At 36.6% G+C, this 19,156-nt stretch overlaps 1 protein-coding gene and 1 long non-coding RNA gene across 2 annotated transcripts; one reads left to right on the top strand and one right to left on the bottom strand.

The window, feature by feature from the left end:
- Positions 1-10,009: 10,009 nt before the first annotated feature.
- Positions 10,010-13,654, bottom strand: LOC147498222 (uncharacterized). The gene is made up of 2 exons (XR_015195384.1): positions 11,070-13,654; positions 10,010-10,973 (listed from the first exon to the last, which is right to left on the bottom strand). It is a non-coding gene; the product is annotated as an uncharacterized LOC147498222 (long non-coding RNA).
- A 1,536-nt stretch (positions 13,655-15,190) lies between these two features.
- Positions 15,191-15,964, top strand: LOC147498221 (uncharacterized). Its single transcript, XM_086563181.1, has one exon. It carries the CDS (start codon positions 15,191-15,193, stop codon positions 15,962-15,964), a length of 774 nt encoding a protein of 257 aa, XP_086419307.1.
- The last annotated feature ends 3,192 nt before the right edge of the window (positions 15,965-19,156 follow it).

The raw sequence follows: 19,156 nt of genomic DNA, 5'->3' as shown, positions 1-19,156 counted from the left end.
AATGTGTTTTAAGCTGTTAAATTTGTACAAGGGGGAGAATATTAGTTGACCAAGAGTACAATGTGTTTTAAGCTGTTAAATTTGTACAAAGGGGAGAATGTTAGTTGACCAAGAGTACAAGGGTTAAAACAATAGTTTATCCTAAAATTAAAAGCTGAAAGCAGTAAATGCATTTAAAACAAAACGCAGTAAATTAATCTAGAAACAGTAAAATTACACTAGAAAGTAGTAAATCTAACTCTACTCCTACTGATGGAATGCCATTCCATCCTTAAAATTAAAACTAGACCCTTCTATTTATAGTTGAATGGACGATCGTGATCGAATCTCAGAAATCTGATCCAACGAACGAGATTTGATCACTATTCAACTTTTGACTTTAAGGAATAGTAATCACTATTTGACACTATTCAACACTATTTGACACTATTCAGAACTATTCATCTTTTGACTTTACTAAAAGTTAAATAATAAAAAATCTAAAATATCTACGTCGTCTTCGATGAATAGTGACGTGCTTGGCTTTATCTCTAATTTCAAACCATATGTCCATTTTATAGAAGTAATATACTGTTGCGTAGAGTTTTCTGTGCTGCTAATTTTGACAAGTCATATGCTTCAATCAGAGTTAGGAAACAAAAGATATCGCCGTTCAAAGTTTTCTCGTCTTTCGGGTTGATTTAGGTAAGCTTGACCAAGTTTTTGACCCGAAAATCTCTCCTTTAATTGGCTTAAGGACTTAAGTTTGAATTCTTCAACTTGTTTTATGGTTCTCTAAGCCCATGAGCTTTGTTGGCAGTTTGGAGTTTTAACTGAGCTAATACTGAAGAGTTTAAGCTCAAGCTTTATTCGACTGTATTTCGTGCTAAAATGTAGGTTTTGTGTGTATTTTATCGTTGTTTGTTGAAATCTGTGAAAACATGAAATCACAATTAATTTACATTTATTAAACACATAATTGACCCAAATGTAATGTCTCTACGGGGTTTAAAATACAGTTTTAGGTACTTATCAACCACCCCCAAACAACACTTTGTTTGTCCTCAAGCAAAGAATAGACACTAAAACAGATAAATGGCCAAAAATGTGTAGTCTTAAGCTAATTCTCGTTTCGCAGAGTGCGATTGCATTGACCGTATGCAACAAGGCCTTAAACCACTAGGAATTCCCTTGTGGACGAGTTTTAGCCTCGTGAGAGTTTTTCAAAGAAGATACCCACAAACTTCATCTATACTACAATGACTTAATAACAAAGGCTTGTTCCCTAAATTAGATATCAGATATCTATACATCTCACTAGCAGGGAACGAGGATTAATTCCTTTGAAACCTACGTTAATAAATGTACAATAATCAAAACATCTACATATTAATATGCATGTAGTAAACTTTACAATGAAATGTACAAACAGGGCCGTTTCTAGATCCTTTAGATAGCGTCCTTAAGTAGGTTATCAGAAGTATGTGTTGATAAGATCCCAAAACTATAGTTTCAACCCCTTAATAGTATTATATTTAGGCCAATTATGTTTATAATAAATAAGAGTTAGTAATGTTTACGTGTTTTTGTGAATTTCAGGTCTTGGAATCAATTATGTGAAGAAATACGTCACTTTTGCAAGAGAAAAGAGTCAAATTGCTTTCTAGAGAAATTATATGATTACAACCCAAGTTTCAAGGAGAAAAAACCTTTTTAAAGCCTAGTCAAAGCTGAAAATTCAAAGTCAACGCGGGTAGAAAAAGAGAAGAAAAGTCAACAGAACTTCCGCAGGCTGTATCTTTGGACTCAGACCTCAAAATTGGGCCTATTATATGTCAAAACGACTGACTCGAAAAGAACTTTCTAATGGTTCAAGCCTTGGCCCAAACAGGGTAGTTAAAATGGATGAAAAGAGTGTTGTAGTAAATTCCCATAGAGAAACCCTTTTTGGACTTAAGTAATTAGGTTTTGGGCTTGATTTAGTGGCCCAAAACACAGCTCAAAAGCCCATGCACGAAATTGTAAATCTAACCCTCTCATATATAAAGAGGATTAAGGCTAAACAAAACTTGACTACTCCCCTCTTTAGTTTAGTTGTAAATTAGGGTTCTTTTTTCTCTCTCTCTCTCCCCTTTCTTTAGTTTAATATAGCTTAAGTAATTAGGATTTATAATTGTAGCCTCCATAAAACCTCCATTAAAATACCTTCAAGTTATTATTATTATTTAATTCAATTGCTTCTCTTTCTATTATATCTTATTCTTATTCTTTTGTTCATGATAGTCCCATGAATCAAAGCTAAACTCCCATTAGAGGGGGTTTAAATGAAGCTTTGAGAGGACTTGATTTGTTAGTATAGATTTGTTGCTTAGGGTTCCAAGTTTAGGTTTTTCTTGACTTAGAGATAATAAGAGTTTAACCTAAACTAGAGAATAATGAGTTTGTCATGAGAATGGGAACAAGCTTTATCTCATGCTAATTAGTTTATGACTAGAGATAGTATAAAATAATTAGGGATCATTAAAGGTTTAGTCTTTATATTTTAACCTTGTGTGAGAATATCTAGACTAGGGTTTTCTATACAAATCTATGTTAGCATGTTAAGAAATTAAAAAGTGGATTTCAATCTCTCTCTATTCTTCTCCATATTTTATTCAAATCATATTCAATTGCTTTAATTAAATTAGTATAAGTTAAATTCATATATTTAATTAGTTCATAGTATAAATTCACATCCATAAATATTGTTCTCACCATTATTTTTTTGTGTTTGATTAGTTGAATTCGTTTAAGTTTAGAGAGTTAAGAGTTAAACGATTCAATACTCTACATATTGCATGAATATATATGTGAGAGTAGGAAATAAATAATTGATAACGTAAGAGTAATGTTAGAGAAAAGTAGATGCGTTTTTACGTTTATCATGTGTCAAAACACATTCTCTCATAATTTTTACCACTCAGGTTTTGTTTACTCCAGTGTGTAGTGGGCACATGTTTTCTCACATTCTCAATGACGTCCAAGAAAGCCGAGGTCGATCAATCACGTCTACCACTTACTATCACACTAACCTATCCTAATTAAGCTAGAGAATTTTTATTAGGTATTATGGGGCTTAGGAAGTGGTTTAGAAGGAATGTAAGGGATAACAAAACAATGAGTTAGAGAAAATATGATATTCAAATAATTACTGGAGAAAACCTAGTATTCTTCTGTTTCAAAATTGTTCCATACTTCGCCCTTTTTAGCTTTTCTACTCCATTGGATTTTATTTTTGGAGTTTATAACTTTGATTTTTTTTCTTTCATGGAATTTACTTTTTTTTGTTTTGACACAGCTAACTGGATTCATCAATCGGTGCCAACTGATAGAACGAATTTTCGTATTTGTATAGGTCTTTCTCTTGTCTTTTATGCTCTTCATCATATTTCTCAAACTCATCAGATATGGATATGGGTAAGGAAATAATGGTTGAAAAATGAAATGGCTAATATAAAGGCTCAACGGGGAAAACTAGGGGATTTTTTTTTTTTTTTTTTTGGGTTTGTATATTTTTTTATTTGGTTATATCGGTCCAAAGAATGCCTAAATTCTCGCCTAGGATATGGTATAGTGATCAAGTAAGTGGACGTGTGATTTCTTTCTACTCGAAATTACTTCATCCTTGGGTCATTACTCAGATACACTTATGTTGAGGCTTTTTGGCTAGATTCTCACTAGATTTGGAAATTAAGTATTCTAGCCGTAGGTCCCAGAAACTTACTGCTATGTACAGACATTGACACTCATTGCATGAATATTCATGAAAAGATGTAAAAACTATTGCATACGTATTAACATAAGTTTCTAAGAACCAATCCTAATTCAATGCTAATATGAGATTTTTAGACAATTTTCATCACATAAAAGGAAACAAGACCTTTATTACTAAATACGACTAACTAATTTTTTATTTTATTTTTTTGAATTCTTTTAGGAAGAAAGAAAAATAAATAACTTAAAAGTGCCTAATTTTTGCAAAATGTTTCTCTCCCACCTCCAAACAGATGGATGTTTTGTCCTCAAAGTATCAAGAGAGATAGGGAAAAAAATTACCTAAGAAATGTGAGCAAAAATTTGGTTGAAAAAATTACAGCATGCAACAAGAAAATTAAAAATAGCAAACCAATAAAAGAAAACAACCAAAATACACACATATATATACATACATAATAATTTAGGTCGTTTATAGTCATATTCCTAAGACTTTTATCAAGCATAAGGATTTGTAGAAACTCTTGGCATTCGCACCCAGATGGTGGAATGATTTAGCGAATACAGACTATTCACTAATATGTTGAAAAAATAAACTCGCATTGTTGATAAACATTACCCTACCACCCATCAGGTACTAAATTGGAATGCATGAGTTATTTGGACGAAGGAACTGACACTTACAACTATCTCTCCAAATAGAAGGGCACGATTATCTTATTGTGGCATTACTTGAATGCAACAAAAAATGAGTCATTTAAAATCAGATACTCAAGACTTTATGTTGGGTCCTTTTAAGTCAGATTCCCGAGACTAGGTTCTTGGGTCTTTTTACATCAGATTCCCCTAGACTATGGACACCCCCAAACATGATGAAAATGGGGTGTCATGTTTCTCGATCAACTATAAGGTAATAGTTGAAAGATTTGGGGTTTAGCAAGTAACCCCCCAAATGGTATTTTTACACACCCGTGTTGAAATAGAAAATGAAAATGCATCAGAAGTTGTCCTTCATGAAGTTTAGACATGTAAAATAAGACAACTAGCATTTTGAAGATGTTTAGTTGAAAGATTGTTCTCAACTACAAGAATGATTGAATTGTCTCTTGTATGCAGGGTAAATGTTCGTTACTCTTAGGGTGGTCTACATTTTGATTTACCATGATGGTAGAATTTTTTGCATGTAGTAGATTCCCTAAAAGTATGTTTCAGATACCCAATATAAAAGCATGTGTCCAAAGTTCATCATTTTTGCAAAATTATTAAGCATTCATAAAAAATGAATTCTAATCATGCTCATTAATTCTAAACAGGCTGTCATATCATTTCCAAAATAGGCTAAGATTGATTTTTGTTCAAGTAACCTAATCATGCTTAGAAATTGTATATAACCCTTTGACAGGAGATTCAAGGGAGAGATAAAAGAAAACGTACCTTCCCAAGTTGTGCTTACATGAACTTGGGATCGAAGATGACTTGAGTGGTCATTGACCTGTGGACAGGTCGGGATCAATGCCACTCACCTGATTTAGAAAATTATTTATAAACATATAGAAGCCCACAAACCAAGCCGAAAATGGTGGCACAAGGCCAATAAGTTACAGAGTTTGCCTCCGAGGGCTTGATTACACAAATATATTTACAAAAATAAATAATAAACTAAAATTATACAACACACTTAATCAGTTTTTTTTTTAACTAAAAATTAAATGTGTAGTGCTTAGATGATGGAATCAGAGTCCACAGTATGTATGCGTTCGACATAATCAAGCATGGGAGTCGGCATTTAAGGATACGCGCAAGGCATTGGTTTGTAGTGCAAAATTCTGAAATCTTAAGTCCAAGTCCTTAAGTCCGTAAGGTTTAAGTCCAAAGGTCCTTAAGCCCTGAGCACACACACAATTATTTTTAATTTTTTGATTTTTTAATTTTTGCATTTTATTGTATTTTAATTTTATATATTTATTATTATTATTATTATTTTACATAATTAAAACAATTTCTATGTTTTGTACATTTGAAAGATAAAGGGTAGGTGTGAGGGGGACATAGAACTAGTGGTGGGGTTTGAAAGCGACCATCAGTAAACAAATTATATGTCCATATGACCATATGTTCAACTAGAATGCATATTTCTCTGCAATTTTCTCTCACATTAAGTCCTTGTTGCCTAAACTTGGAATCCTCAAGTTTTGTCTCCTACCTATTCACTTGCTACAACCACTTCACTTACTAACAAGTCAACAACTAACATACAACATTATTAGGCAAAGCACGTTCAAGACATTACTCCACTTCACAAACCAACACGCCAATTCACAGCACCAATTCACAGCGTTGCATCCACCATTCACACTAATTACACAACAAGAACAACTTCACCATCATGCAATGCAAACAGAGGGAGTAGAAGAAAGCTACAATAGCAGCAACAACAAGGATAGCAGCAGTAGCAGCAAGAGCACCGTTGCACCACCTAAACCTGCTACCAAAACATGACCAGCACCACTAAAAGATAACCACCGAACATAACCAAGCAATCAACACAACCTAACACCACCAAAACATAACCAACAGACACCAAAAGCACAACCACCATCACCGAATCCCTCTAGCTGACCTCAAGCCACCATCACTCGAACTGACCTCAAGCCACCAGCCACGCAATGCCACTTTCACTTCACCATACACCAGCTGTATCATAAACCATTCCGACCACCATCTAGACAACAATCAACAGTGACACCAAATCTAGCAAAGCTAACCACCATGACCTCTAGTACCCAATGATCAACAACCACCATTTCTAGCTCCACCATCAACTTTCACAAATCAACCATCACCAAACAATCACCATCTAACCGTCTACACAGCACCACCAAAAAATAACCAGCACCACCAAAAATAGCACCACTGAACAGCTCCCTTGCAAGTACACCTGGAACAAAAAATGAGAGAGGAGACTCGGTCAGAGAGGAGAGAAAGATAAAGAAAGGGACAAAATAGAAAAGAAAAGAAGAGAGAGAGAGACGCAGAGAAGAAAAGGAGGAGAGTGGATAGAGAAGAAAAAGGAAAAGAAAGAGATGGGTTTTTTTTTTTTTTTTTGAAATAAAGGTCTATTTTAGCGACCAGCTAGGCCCATAATCACAAATTGGCTGATTTTTAGGTTTTTATTTTATTTATTTATTTTTATTTTTATTTATTTATTTATTTATTATTATTTTTTTTTTAAGAGGAAAATGAAAAATTGTGGAGGGAATAGAAATGACTATGTGAGTGTTGTGACCAAATTAATTTATTTTGCAAATTCAAGGAAAACGCAACGGCGCCATTGATCTGTTAATAAAACAGCGGTCGGATTTGTCATTTTATTCACATTTCAATGAAATTGCAAAAGTATATTTATAAACAAAAACTAATTCGATCACGCGATATTTGTGAAAATGGATTTTGGTAAGAAAATAATGAAAATAAAAGAAAATAGACTTTGATTATGGAGATAGAAAATCCGTTTGAGCGAATTTTATATCCATTAAAAGAGTTAGTTTCGATTTTTGATCCCTAATAACGACTCTTCATCTTTGAACGAGCGTTATTATCGCGTGAAATCGATTCAGAATCCCATCTCTGGGTGAAATTATTCGATTCCTAATGGTTATAATTATCGAAACACCCTACCTAATGAAGATTTTTTTTTTAGGAATAAGTTAGGGTTAGGCAGACCCCCACCTTTATTAATCAAGAAAGCCTAGCATACATAGTTCCATTAGCATCCTCTTCTACTAACATACATAGTTGCCTATCTATGGGAGGACCTACAAAGGATAAAAAGTCAATAGGGCCCAACCCCAAACCAGCCAAATAATCAGCTGGTTTATTGGATTCCCTGTATACATGATTGAAGGAAACAAAAGGCAAAAAGTGTGCTAAGTTGCTGGATATGAGTCATTAGGTTCATACAATACCAAAGGGGGGCAACAATTTTTGTTATAACCTGTACCGCAAACATAAAATCTGTATCCACTTCCACCATCTAAATGTCCATATTCGCGCATGCACTCAAGCCAATCTCTATTGCCTTCAACTCTTGGAAGAGCACCGACTGTTTACCACCTGACCCAGTAAACGCTAGCAGAACCTTTCCCCATTGCCATCTCTTATCACCCCCCCCCCCCCCACCCCATGACCTGTATCTGAACCTTTAAAGCTTCCATCAATGTTCAATTTTGCTCTTGGTGCAGGTGGGGGATTCCAATTGCACCATTTTGTTACTCAAGGTTTGAAAGAAACTTGGATACCCAATGCAAGGCACAAGGACCTTGACTCAGCAGTATCAATCAAGGATGGTACCTGAACTTGGATATAAGGCTTCAGTTGCCTTATGACTCTAGCAAGGATGACTGCAGCTGGCTGAAATCTGTTTGAAAATCTTCGTGCATTCCTTTCCTTCCAAATGGCATTCACCGCAGCACATATGTACACCTTATAAATCTCCCCAACATTTTCCCTTCCTTTATAGATTTGCAAAATGGAGGACCATTCCCTATTTGAGCTTCTTGTATCTATTACAATCCCCAACAAGCTTTTAATACCCGTTATGATTGCTGTAGAGAAAGGGCATTCAAAGAACAAATGATTGGAATACTCTCAGCTTTGGCTACATAGACATCAAGACGAGTGATTAAGAATCTTTTTATAGACCAGTCTATCCTGGGTTGACAAACTGTTGGAAAACAGTTACCAACAAGTAAACGAATGTCGTGGAATAACCAATTTTCCCCACACAAATTGCTGCCATCTCACCCTTGATCCTTGTCTACGCAGTGCCACGTAAGCACTGTTGGAGGTATATTAACCACTGTGATGTGGTTTCCATATCACTCTGTTAGATGGAAGGTGACCATTAATGGTAGTATTGAGGATGTCTTCTTTCAGTTCTACACACTGCAGGTTATGGATCACAGAACTCCATGTTCCATCCTGTATGAGTTGGTTCACAGTTGCATCCAGGGGAAAGGGGAGCTCAATAACCGCCTGTGAGTGGAGAAGCAACGGACTACTCTAACACCACAAATCATGCCATATGAGAGTATTTTCACCATTGGCAATAGAGTACAAAATGTGCTCTTTTGCATCAATTCTGCTTTTGAGTATGCTCCTCCAAGACCATGCACAGTCAGAAGGAATATTCATAGTCTAGAAAAAGTTTTTCTTGATGTGATTCTTCCATATCCAGTCAATCCAAACACTCTCTTCTTTTGCAGCGACCTTGAAAACAAGTCCGCAATAAGCACTTTTATTCTAAACCTTCATATTCATAATACCCAACCCTCCTTCCTCTTTTGATTTGCAAATGGTATGTATACTTGCTTGATGGAGGCATCTTTTCAACTCAGTACCACTCCAGAGAAAATTAGCACAAATCTTTTCAACTTGTTCCAACATAGTTATAGGTATAATAAAGGTTTTGGACAAGTAAATATGAAATTGGCTAAGCACAGAAGAAATCAACTGTAATCTACCTACATGAGACAAGAACCTAGCTTTCCAATCAACAATACGACTAGTGACTCTCTCAATAAGGAGTTGACATTCTCTTATGCCTAAACAAGCAGAGAACAGAGATAGACCCAGATAACGAATAGGAGGCTTCACCAGATCAATGTTCAAGATATTTGCCAAATCCAGTCCAGCTTGCGGACTTAAAGAACCAGTCATGATGGTTGCCTTGTGAGAATTAATATGAAGCCCAGTAGCATCCCCAAACTCCTTGAGACAGTCTTTGAGAGCATAAATTGATTGCGCTTCCCTTTTGCAAAAAATAAGTACATCTGCAAAGGCAAGGTGAGTAACTTGTGTTTTCTTGCATTTTGAGTGTTACTTTAACTGTTTGGAACTAATTTTTTCTTTGATTATACAACACAAGATCTCCATTACCATGACAAAGATGTACGGGGAGATGGGATCTCCATGTCTAAGTCCTCGAGCCCCAAAGAAATAACCCTCAGGTACACCATTCATGAGAACAAAGTATGAAGGTGAAGAGATGCACATATATATCCATGACATGAATTTAGGTAGGAGCTGAAATCTTTTTAGCATGAATGAGACAGTGTCCCAACTTACCATATCATAGGCCTTGTGAATGTCAAGCTTGACAGGGCATCTAGGGGCCCCTCTCTTTCGATCATAGCCTCTAAAGAGTTCATGTGAGAGTAGAATATTATCATGGATAGATCGACCAGGGATAAATGTCGACTGATTGGAGAAGATGAGGGAATCTATAAAGATTTTTAATTTGTTGGTGAGCACTTTTGAGACACGCTTGTAAATAGTGTTACAAAGTGCAATAGGTCTGAAATCCTCCACTTTAGATGGGTTGCTCACTTTGGGAATGAGACAGAGAAAGGTGGCATTAACTCCTCGGGGAATCTTGTTGTGTATGAAGACATTCTGGACAGCTCTTGTAAAGTCTAGGCCAACCACATTCCAACAATGTTTAAAGAAAAATGGATTAAAACCATCAGGACCTGGCACTTTGTTATCCGGCATTTCAAAAAGGGTTTGTTTGATTTCCATACCAGTTAGGTTTCCTTCAAGTTAGTGTTGCAGAGAAGGAGGGACATCATCTTTAACTTGAAGTTGAATAAAGAAGTTCTCCTCACTGACAACTGCGACAACAAAACCTAGCAGTGCTTTATAGTACTCAACCATGATGCCAGCCACTTCATGTTGACCAGAGACAGTACCGTGGTCATAGGAGAGAGACCAGATCTCATGCCTAGCCTTCTTTTCTTTAATAGAATTAAAGAAGTAAGTGGTAGCTCTATCCCCATCTTTCATCCAAAGACAATCACTTTTTTGCAACAAATCGATATCTTCCGCTAAGGCAAGGTCTTTATACTTCTTCAAGGCCACTCTTTCCTGTTCACCAATCATCGCATCATTTGGGTTATGTTGTAGAAGAATTTGAATATCCTAGAGCTCCTGCTTGGTATTGATTACTCTTTCATGCAGATTAGAAAAGTGTAGCTTTGCCCAAGGCTTGACTCTTTCCTTAAGTAGTTTGAGCTTCTGAATCAACACATACATAGGATTGGAATAGATGGTAGTGTTCCAGACATCCTCTACCATAACAAGGAATTCTTCTTGGATGGCCCAAAAGTTGCAGAACCTAAATGGCTTTGCAGAACTGTTGTAGTCGATCCACTTTAGTAACATGGGAGAGTGATCCGAGACTCCTTGTGACAAAAATTCAGCATTAGTATATGAAAAACTTGAATGCCATAAATTGTTAATAAGGCATCTATCAATTTTAGACATAATATTAGCACTACCAATGGATTTATTTGACCACGTAAAAAAGAACCCATTGTAATTGAGATCAGAGAGACCTGCCCTTTGTAAACACAAGTTAAAGTTCAGAGCTTCCCTAGGGTGCATAGGCTCTCCTCCAACTCTTTCGTTCGCAAACAAAATGTTGTTGAAATCCCCTGCTACACACCATGGGACAGTGATAGAGTTATAAATGAGCCTGATATCTTGCCATAACTGTAGCCTCTCAGAACTAGAGTTACTTGCATGCACCACTGTCAAGAAAAAACTCTTGTTCTCCGGGAGGTAGAGCACCTTGCAATGAATAAACTGTGCTGATTCTGATATTTTATGGACACTCATGAGGAAAGGATCCCAGCAGGCCCAAATACGCCCAGTAGGACTCTTGTTGTAGTTGTGGACATGTTGCCAAGCAGGGCAACATATATTTCTTATTTCATCATATTTGTGCATTCTAACTTTTGTCTCTAAAGTCCAAAAAAACAAAGTTTCTTCTCTATTCGAATCTTATTTATTTCTCTCGCCCTTTGAATGTCGTTAGTGCCTCTCACATTCCATATACTTAAAGGAGTTATCATTATTAACAATGTCTTTTGTTTCTTGAACCCTTAGAACGACCCCTACTCTTCTTCCCCATACTCTTACTTGTGCTGTCCTTCTGCAGCTGTTTGTGCGATCTCAGGGTAGGGCCTTTATGTTTTTGCAAAGTTGGGGTGATACTCTGTGCTGATTCCAGTGGAATTGTATTCCTATCCCCAAAATATTATGTTTCCTCCTCTGAGATTTCTTCGTCTAAAGCATCTCCCTCTTTCTCTGCAAGGACACTAAAGGCATTGTAGTCTTCATTATAGTGCATTACTGGTTCAGTTGAACTGGCAATAGCTAGCATAGCTTCAACATAAAGGATTATGGCCGACTCCTGCTCCATAGTAACTGGAAGAGGCATTAGAATATTACACAGTTCTTGTGCAGTCGGTGTAAATTCACCTGTAGTTCTATCTTCATGTCTGATGACTATTTCTGTTCTAGCCCCCAAACCATTTTCTACTGGGTTACACTCCAAACTAGCCGCATTCACCATCACTTGGTTATTTCTATGCTCTGCTACACCAACCGTATCCGAATGAATATGGCCAGATGGTGGTACTACTTCCCCGTTCTCAGTCCTCAGACAACTACTTTCAGGTGCACTGTTATCAACAGTCAGTCGCTCTGTTACCTGTCCTACCATCCAACCCAACTTGTCTCAAGCAGTTTATAGTTTTATGCCCAAATTTTTTGCAGTTACCACAAAATTTGGGAACCCATCCATATTCCACTACTATTCTTCTAACATCATCTCCACCCATATTGATTTCAAAAGATTTAGGTAGCTCAGCACTTATCTCAACTAACACACAAACTCTCACATACAGTAGCCTCTTTTTTTATGTTGTTAAACCATCCATTCTTTGCGGTTTCCCGATTCTACTTGACAGAAAACTCAATCCCTCCCCAGTCCATAAGTCTTTTGGAACCTCATGTAACTTAACCCAGATAGGGATAACTTTAACAGTTTTTTTTTTTTTTTCAATTTCCGGTGACCATTCCATAACTACAAGACATCTACCAGCTATAAAAACTGGTCCAGCTTCCAACACCACTCTTCTATCTTCTTCATTTCGGAATTTGAAATAGTATAAATCAGTATTAGACACCATTTCAAATTCTCCTTTAGTTTGCCACTTCTTCCTTAAGAAATCTTTGACCACTTTGTATGGGAGACGTTGCTCTAAGAAGAATCCTACTAAGTAGTTGCTCCAGTCATTGAACCCTTTCTGAAGTAGATCCATCGGAACTTGAGCAACCCCATCAACAAATTAAAGGTCAACCTGCTGAAGATCAACATCAGATGAAGCTCTTGTACCTGACTGGAAGAGTGTACTCCAGTTTCTCCTTGACTGATTGGTTGTATTATTCTCTCCATTGGTATTCTGTGGTGGAGCGGAACCAGTTTGTACGGACCTTGCGGACTCTGGCTTTGTGGGGGAACAAAGTTCGGACCTTGTGGACTCTGGCTTTGTAGGGGAACAAAGTTCGTACCTTGTTAGGGCTGAGACATGTTTGGAAGAGGAGGGAATACCGTAAGATTGTCTAATGGTGAAGCCATAAAGAGAAGCAGAACAAGCAGAGGTTTTGATCACACTAGTGAACTCGCACTGTTAACAATGAAGGAATTTACCACTAGTGGAAAAAAAAATTATGAAGTCTAAGGATAAGAAAACCGAACGAAATGGTATTTTTTCTTTTCTTGGTAATAACTCAGGGCACTAGATCAGAAAAACAACTTAGGTTATCTCACTCCCAGTCTCCCATAAAAACGTCCCCATTGATGAACCTTCAGAAAAACATCCCCCCATAAAAACGAAGATAATCCTCACTCGGGCAGAGTTTCTGCTCTGAGATCACAGAACTAAAGTATTATTCTAATTAACAGAAAATAAAACTGAATTAAAAATATTTTAATTAAAAACTGGAAATTAAATTCTTTATTACACTAGAAAAGCAGTAAACTACTTTATTCCTATGATTAAATGCTAACCATTCAATCCTCAAAACTAAAACTAGACCCTTCTATTTATAGTTGAATGGACGGTCGTGATCGAATCTCATAAATCTGATCTAACGATTGAGATTTTATCACTATTCAACTTTTGACTTTAAGGAATAGTAATCACTATTTAACATTATTCAACACTATTTGACACTATTTAGAACTATTCATCTTTTGACTTTACAAAAAGTTAAATAATAAAAAATCTAAAATATTTACGTCGTCTTCAATGAATAATGACGTTCTTGGCTTTATCTCTGATTTCAAACCATACATCCATTTTGTAGAAGCAACATACAGTTGCGTAGAGTTTTCTGCACTAATAATTTTGATAAGTCATATGCTTCAATTAGAGTTAAGAGATAGAAGATATCGTCGTTTGAAGTTTTCTCCTGTCTTCCGGGCTGATTTAGGTCAGTTTTACCAAGTTTTTGACCCGAAAATCTCTCCTTTAGCTGGCTTAGGGACTTAAGTTTAGATTCTTCAACTTGTTTCATGGTTCTCTAAGTCCATGAGCTTTGTTGGCAGTTTGGAGCTTTAACTGAGCTAATACTGAAGATTTTAAGCTCAAGCTTTATTCGACTGTATTTCGTGCTAAAATGCAAGTTTTGTGTGTATTTTATCGTTGTCTGTTGAAACCTGTGAAAACATGAAAACACAATTAATTTACATTTATTAAACACATAATTGACCCAAATGTAATGTCTCTATGAGGTTTAAAATACAGTTTTTGGTACTTATCAATGCTAAATAATGGCATAATTAGAGAAGTGGATCATTCTCAATGGGTGGTGAACATAGTCGTAGTGCCCAAGAAGGATGGTAGAGTTCAAATTTGCGTTGACTTTACCGATGTAAAGAAAAAGTGTCCAAAAGATCATTATCCGATGCCAAGGATATATGAGTTGGTTAATCGAGTAGCTGGTTTCGAATTAATCAATTTCTGCGATGGATATTCGGGATATTTTTAGATTCTAATGGCTATTATAGATCAACTCAAAACGGCATTCATCATTAATGGAGGTATATACTGTTTTATTAGAATGCCATTTGGGTTGAAAAATGTGGGAGCCACTTATCAAAGGCTAGTGGAGAAAATGTTTAAGAAGCTCATTAAATGAATTGTCAAGGTCTATATCGAGGATATGATTATAAAGTCCATGAAAATTGAAGATCATGTGAAGGACCTCGATACTGTATTTCGAATATTGTGAGAATTTAACATGAAGCTTAACCTAGAGAAGTGTACTTTCGGGGTCAGTTCTGGCAAATTCTTGGGGTACATTGTTATCAAGTGAGGCAATCGACGCTAATCCAGATCAAATACGAGCACTTCAGCAGATGCCATCACCAACAACTAGAAAGCAAATATAAAGGTTGACTGAGAGAATAGCTGCTCTCAACAGATTCATCTCCAGATGTTCTGATCGTTGTAAGCCTCTTTTCAAGTTGCTTAAAAAGAATACTAAATTTTGTTGGAATGAAGAATGTGAAGAAACATTTTCAGAGTTAAAGAAATATCTTCAAGAAATGTCAATGCTTACAAAACCAGATGAGGGAGAAAGTTTGCTTCTCTATTTAGTAGTATCTGAATTTGCTATAAGTTTGGTGTTGGTGAAAGTTGAAAATGGTGTTGAAAGACCAGTGTATTTTCAAAGAAAAACAATGCTTGGGGCAGAAACATGGTATTCGACACTGGAGAAATACGCTATGGCACTTTTATTCTCATCTCAGAGGCTGAAGCCATATTTTCAATCACACTCTGTGATCGTTATGACAAATCTCCCATTAAAGCAGACTCCGATAAAAACTGCTCAGTCAGGAAGGATGTCGAAATGGTCGGTACTAATAAATGAATTTGGAGTCGAATATCGAAATCAGGTATCTAAAAAGAGTCAGGTACTGGCTGACTTCTTAGCTGATTTTCCATGTGAGGATGCCAATTGGGGCATGGAAGAGGAGGAGTTTTTAACACTGCAAGAGCCCGAGGATATTATCGATACAAATTATCCATGGGCTGGAACAAATGGTTGGAAACTATTTGTTGATGGATCATTTGGGAGTAAGGGATGTGGCATCCGGGTTGTATTGGTTACACCCGAAAATCAAAGGCTCAAAACAACAATGACATTAGGATTCCATGCATTGAACAACGAGGCTGAGTATGAAGCTTTAATTGCAGGACTCGAGATGGCCAAATCTCTCAAAGTGAAAGAATTATCAATTTTTAGCGACTCAATGCTGGTAGTCAGTCAGATTAATGGAGGATATTCATTAAATGTGATAACATGGTGGATTACTTGAGTTTTATAAAAACTAAGTTGAGAAAATTTAATAAAATAAGGCTGCAACACCTCAATAGAAATGAAAACAGGCATGCAAACGCCCTAGCTTATGTGGCAGCGATGTTAGAAAACACGGAGGGTCACATTTTGCACATCGACATTTAAAAAAGGCCAAGCATTGATGTCGTCGAACCAGAGGTTATGGAAATCGACACACTGGGGGTGTCATGGATGGAAGCATATATATCATACTTATTTGAGGGTAAAATACTTGAGGACAAAAATGAGGCCAGGAGGATCAAATATGGAGCGCAAAGATATGTATTGATTGATAATGAGCTATATCAAAAGAATCCTGGAGGTCCGCATTTAAAATGTATATCACCTGAAGATGCGCATTTAATCATTGTAGAACTCCACGAAGGATAATGTGGAAACCACTCAGCTGGAAGATCATTAGTGAATAAAATAATGAGGCTGATAAACGGTAATTTTAGGGTTTTTGTCATTTAAGTCCAAAGTCCAAAGTCTAAAGTCCGTAAACGTCAGATTAGTCAAGTTATCTTACTCACGTGGGTTGGTAGGATAGGTCGAGTAAAGGATCGTCCATAGCTTAGGGCTCGGCAAGGTTCATAACTGGATTTACAACTTTTAGTGAGTAGGATTTTAGGTTATTTCTTTGGTTTAGGTAAATTAATGGTAATGCAAGTAATGTAAAATAACAACGATTGATTTCTACAAAAAAATAAACAGGGATAGAGATATAGGAAAAGGGTTAATCATAATCATGCAAAATCAGTTTCCAAAGTTAGAGTACCATATCACTATAGCTCTAATCCGTCCTGAGTTCATAGACAAACCCGAAACGACGTCGAGTATCGATCCCTAGTGAGATGCACTCATCTCTGAGATCGTCTTACTAGCATAAGAAGTTGAACTAACATTCCATCTCTGGAATGTCATTTCAGCTCCTAGTTTGATTCTACATCAGCTGGACAAACCAGAGGGCTAACGACCACCATAGGGTCTCGCTAAGACTTGACTAGGTCTCTCGCGAGACTGTTCTGGAGCATCAGCACTCCAAACTTGGTAAGACTCAATCATTTTAGGACTGGATGTATAATCTAAACCTAATTCCTAAGTCATGATATTGGAACATTAAATGGAAACTTGATCCTCACATGAGCATCATTAACCCTCCCCTTGGGAGGATTTTAGCTCATGGTCCTTGGATGGTATCTTGTTGTATACAATGAATAAGTAAAAAGAAATAACTGAAGAACAAGAATTTAACTTGAATGAAAATAGATTTTATTGAAGTGAATACTTACAGTACTTGATACAAAAGCTTGAAATGAAAAGCTACTGAAGGAAATGTAAACTACGGAAGGAAATGAAAGCATGTAAAGTCATAAAGTCTAAAAGTGTACACCTCCCCTCCCATCTCTCATATCATCAAATATATATATCCCCTCTCACGTGAAGCCTTCCCCCCCTATTTATTGTAAATTTTGTCTTTTCTTTCAATCAAAACCTTATTTCATTTTTTTTGTCCTTCTCTTGTCTAATAAATCAAACTTTGTATTTAACAAAGTTTGTCATTTCTTCAGTTACAATATCAAATAATGCATTTAAGCTTTTGTTTTTTCTCTTTGCAAGGTGTCACCAAAGTGTGCCCTTAACTTGCCACTTGTCCATGGTGACTCATCATGCCTTGTGGGCCCGCAGGGTGGGTCCATGTGCTGTGTTCAGTGGTGGCCTGGATTTTGGTATTTTTACAACTTTCTGTCTTTGCATAGAGCTCGTTGCCCTGGTCGTTCTGGCAGTTCAATTGCCAAATTGGCATCCAGGTTTGAAAGATGTGAGCTTCAAAAGTTTGCTGCTTCTTTACATGTGGACCCGTTCTGCACTAGTTTTGTCCCTTTGGAATCTTCGGCTCTAGTCAGGCTCTATTGGGATTCACTGGGCCTGAGTAGGAAGACTTCAAGTATGCACAATATTCCCGTACTTTGCTGCAGGTTTTATCATTATATTCACGTTAACTACGAAAACCTGCAAAAGTACGAAAATATAATTATTTCATGATTATTAAACACATAATTAACCAAAATGCTATGTCTCTATGGGGTTTAGTATTACAGTTTTGGTGCTTATCAGAGGCAAGGGTATTTTTTGCCTCAGATGTGAAGAGATTGTCTTTGTTATGCTAAAAAGTGTATACAATGCCAAATACATGGAAATGTTATACATGTTCCAGCTGAGGAATTACACTGTGTATCAAATCCATGGCCTTTTGCGCTATGGGGCATGGATATTGTCAGTCATCTAGCACCTGGAAGAGGTAAAAGACGATTCATGCTCGCGATCACAGACTATTTCACCAAATGGGTAGAGGCCATAACCTTTCAACACATAAAAGAACAAGATGTGATAAATTTTCTTTTCGAAAGAGTAATATGTCGATACGGGTTGCCATATGCCATTATATCAAATAACGGGCCACAGTTCAAGGGAGGAAAGGTAAAAGATTTCTTGGAATCATACAAGGTAAAACATTTCACATATGTGCTATACTATGCTTAAGGTAACGGGCAAGCAAAACCAACAAATAAAACTATTATGGATAATATCAAGAAAAAGTTGGAAGACAAGAAAGGTCTCTGGGTGGATGAATTAAACAGCGTTCTATGGGCTTATAGAACGACACCTTGAACTACCACGGGTGAATCTCCTTTTACGTTAGCTTATGGCATGGAAGCAGTAACTCTATCAGAAATGGTGGTATCGACATCCAGAACAAATGTCTTAACGAATGGCCAAAATAATGAAGTAATGGCAGCAGAAGTCCTAAATCTCGAGGAAACAAGAGATCAAGCAAGATTAAGGATTGACACATACCATCGGCAGCTCAGATAAGCTTTTAACAAGAAAGTGAGAGAAAAACATTTTCAAGAAGGTGATTTGGTCTTGAAAATGGTTACTCAAGCAACTAAAGAGAAAGGGGCTGGCAAGCTAGCAACAAGCTGGGATGGGCCTTACATCATTCACAAAGTGGGAATCAATGGAGCTTATTACTTAAAAACTACTAAAGGCGTAATATTACCAAAGCCTCAAAATGTAAGCAATTTGAAAGCATTTTATCAATAAAAAATATTCTAAGTATCATGATGTATTTTTCGAAGTTATGCATTCAATAAAGAAATTGATATTT

Source organism: Coptis chinensis, chromosome 5 (assembly GCF_015680905.1).
Source record: "Coptis chinensis isolate HL-2020 chromosome 5, ASM1568090v1, whole genome shotgun sequence".
Classification (NCBI taxonomy): domain Eukaryota; kingdom Viridiplantae; phylum Streptophyta; class Magnoliopsida; order Ranunculales; family Ranunculaceae; genus Coptis; species Coptis chinensis.
This window is presented reverse-complemented; position numbering and strand designations above follow the sequence as displayed.

Coding starts and splice junctions, on each gene's coding strand:
- LOC147498221 (XM_086563181.1), top strand. CDS start 15,191: ATGTCAATGCTTACAAAACCAGATGAGGGAGAAAGTTTGCTTCTCTAT.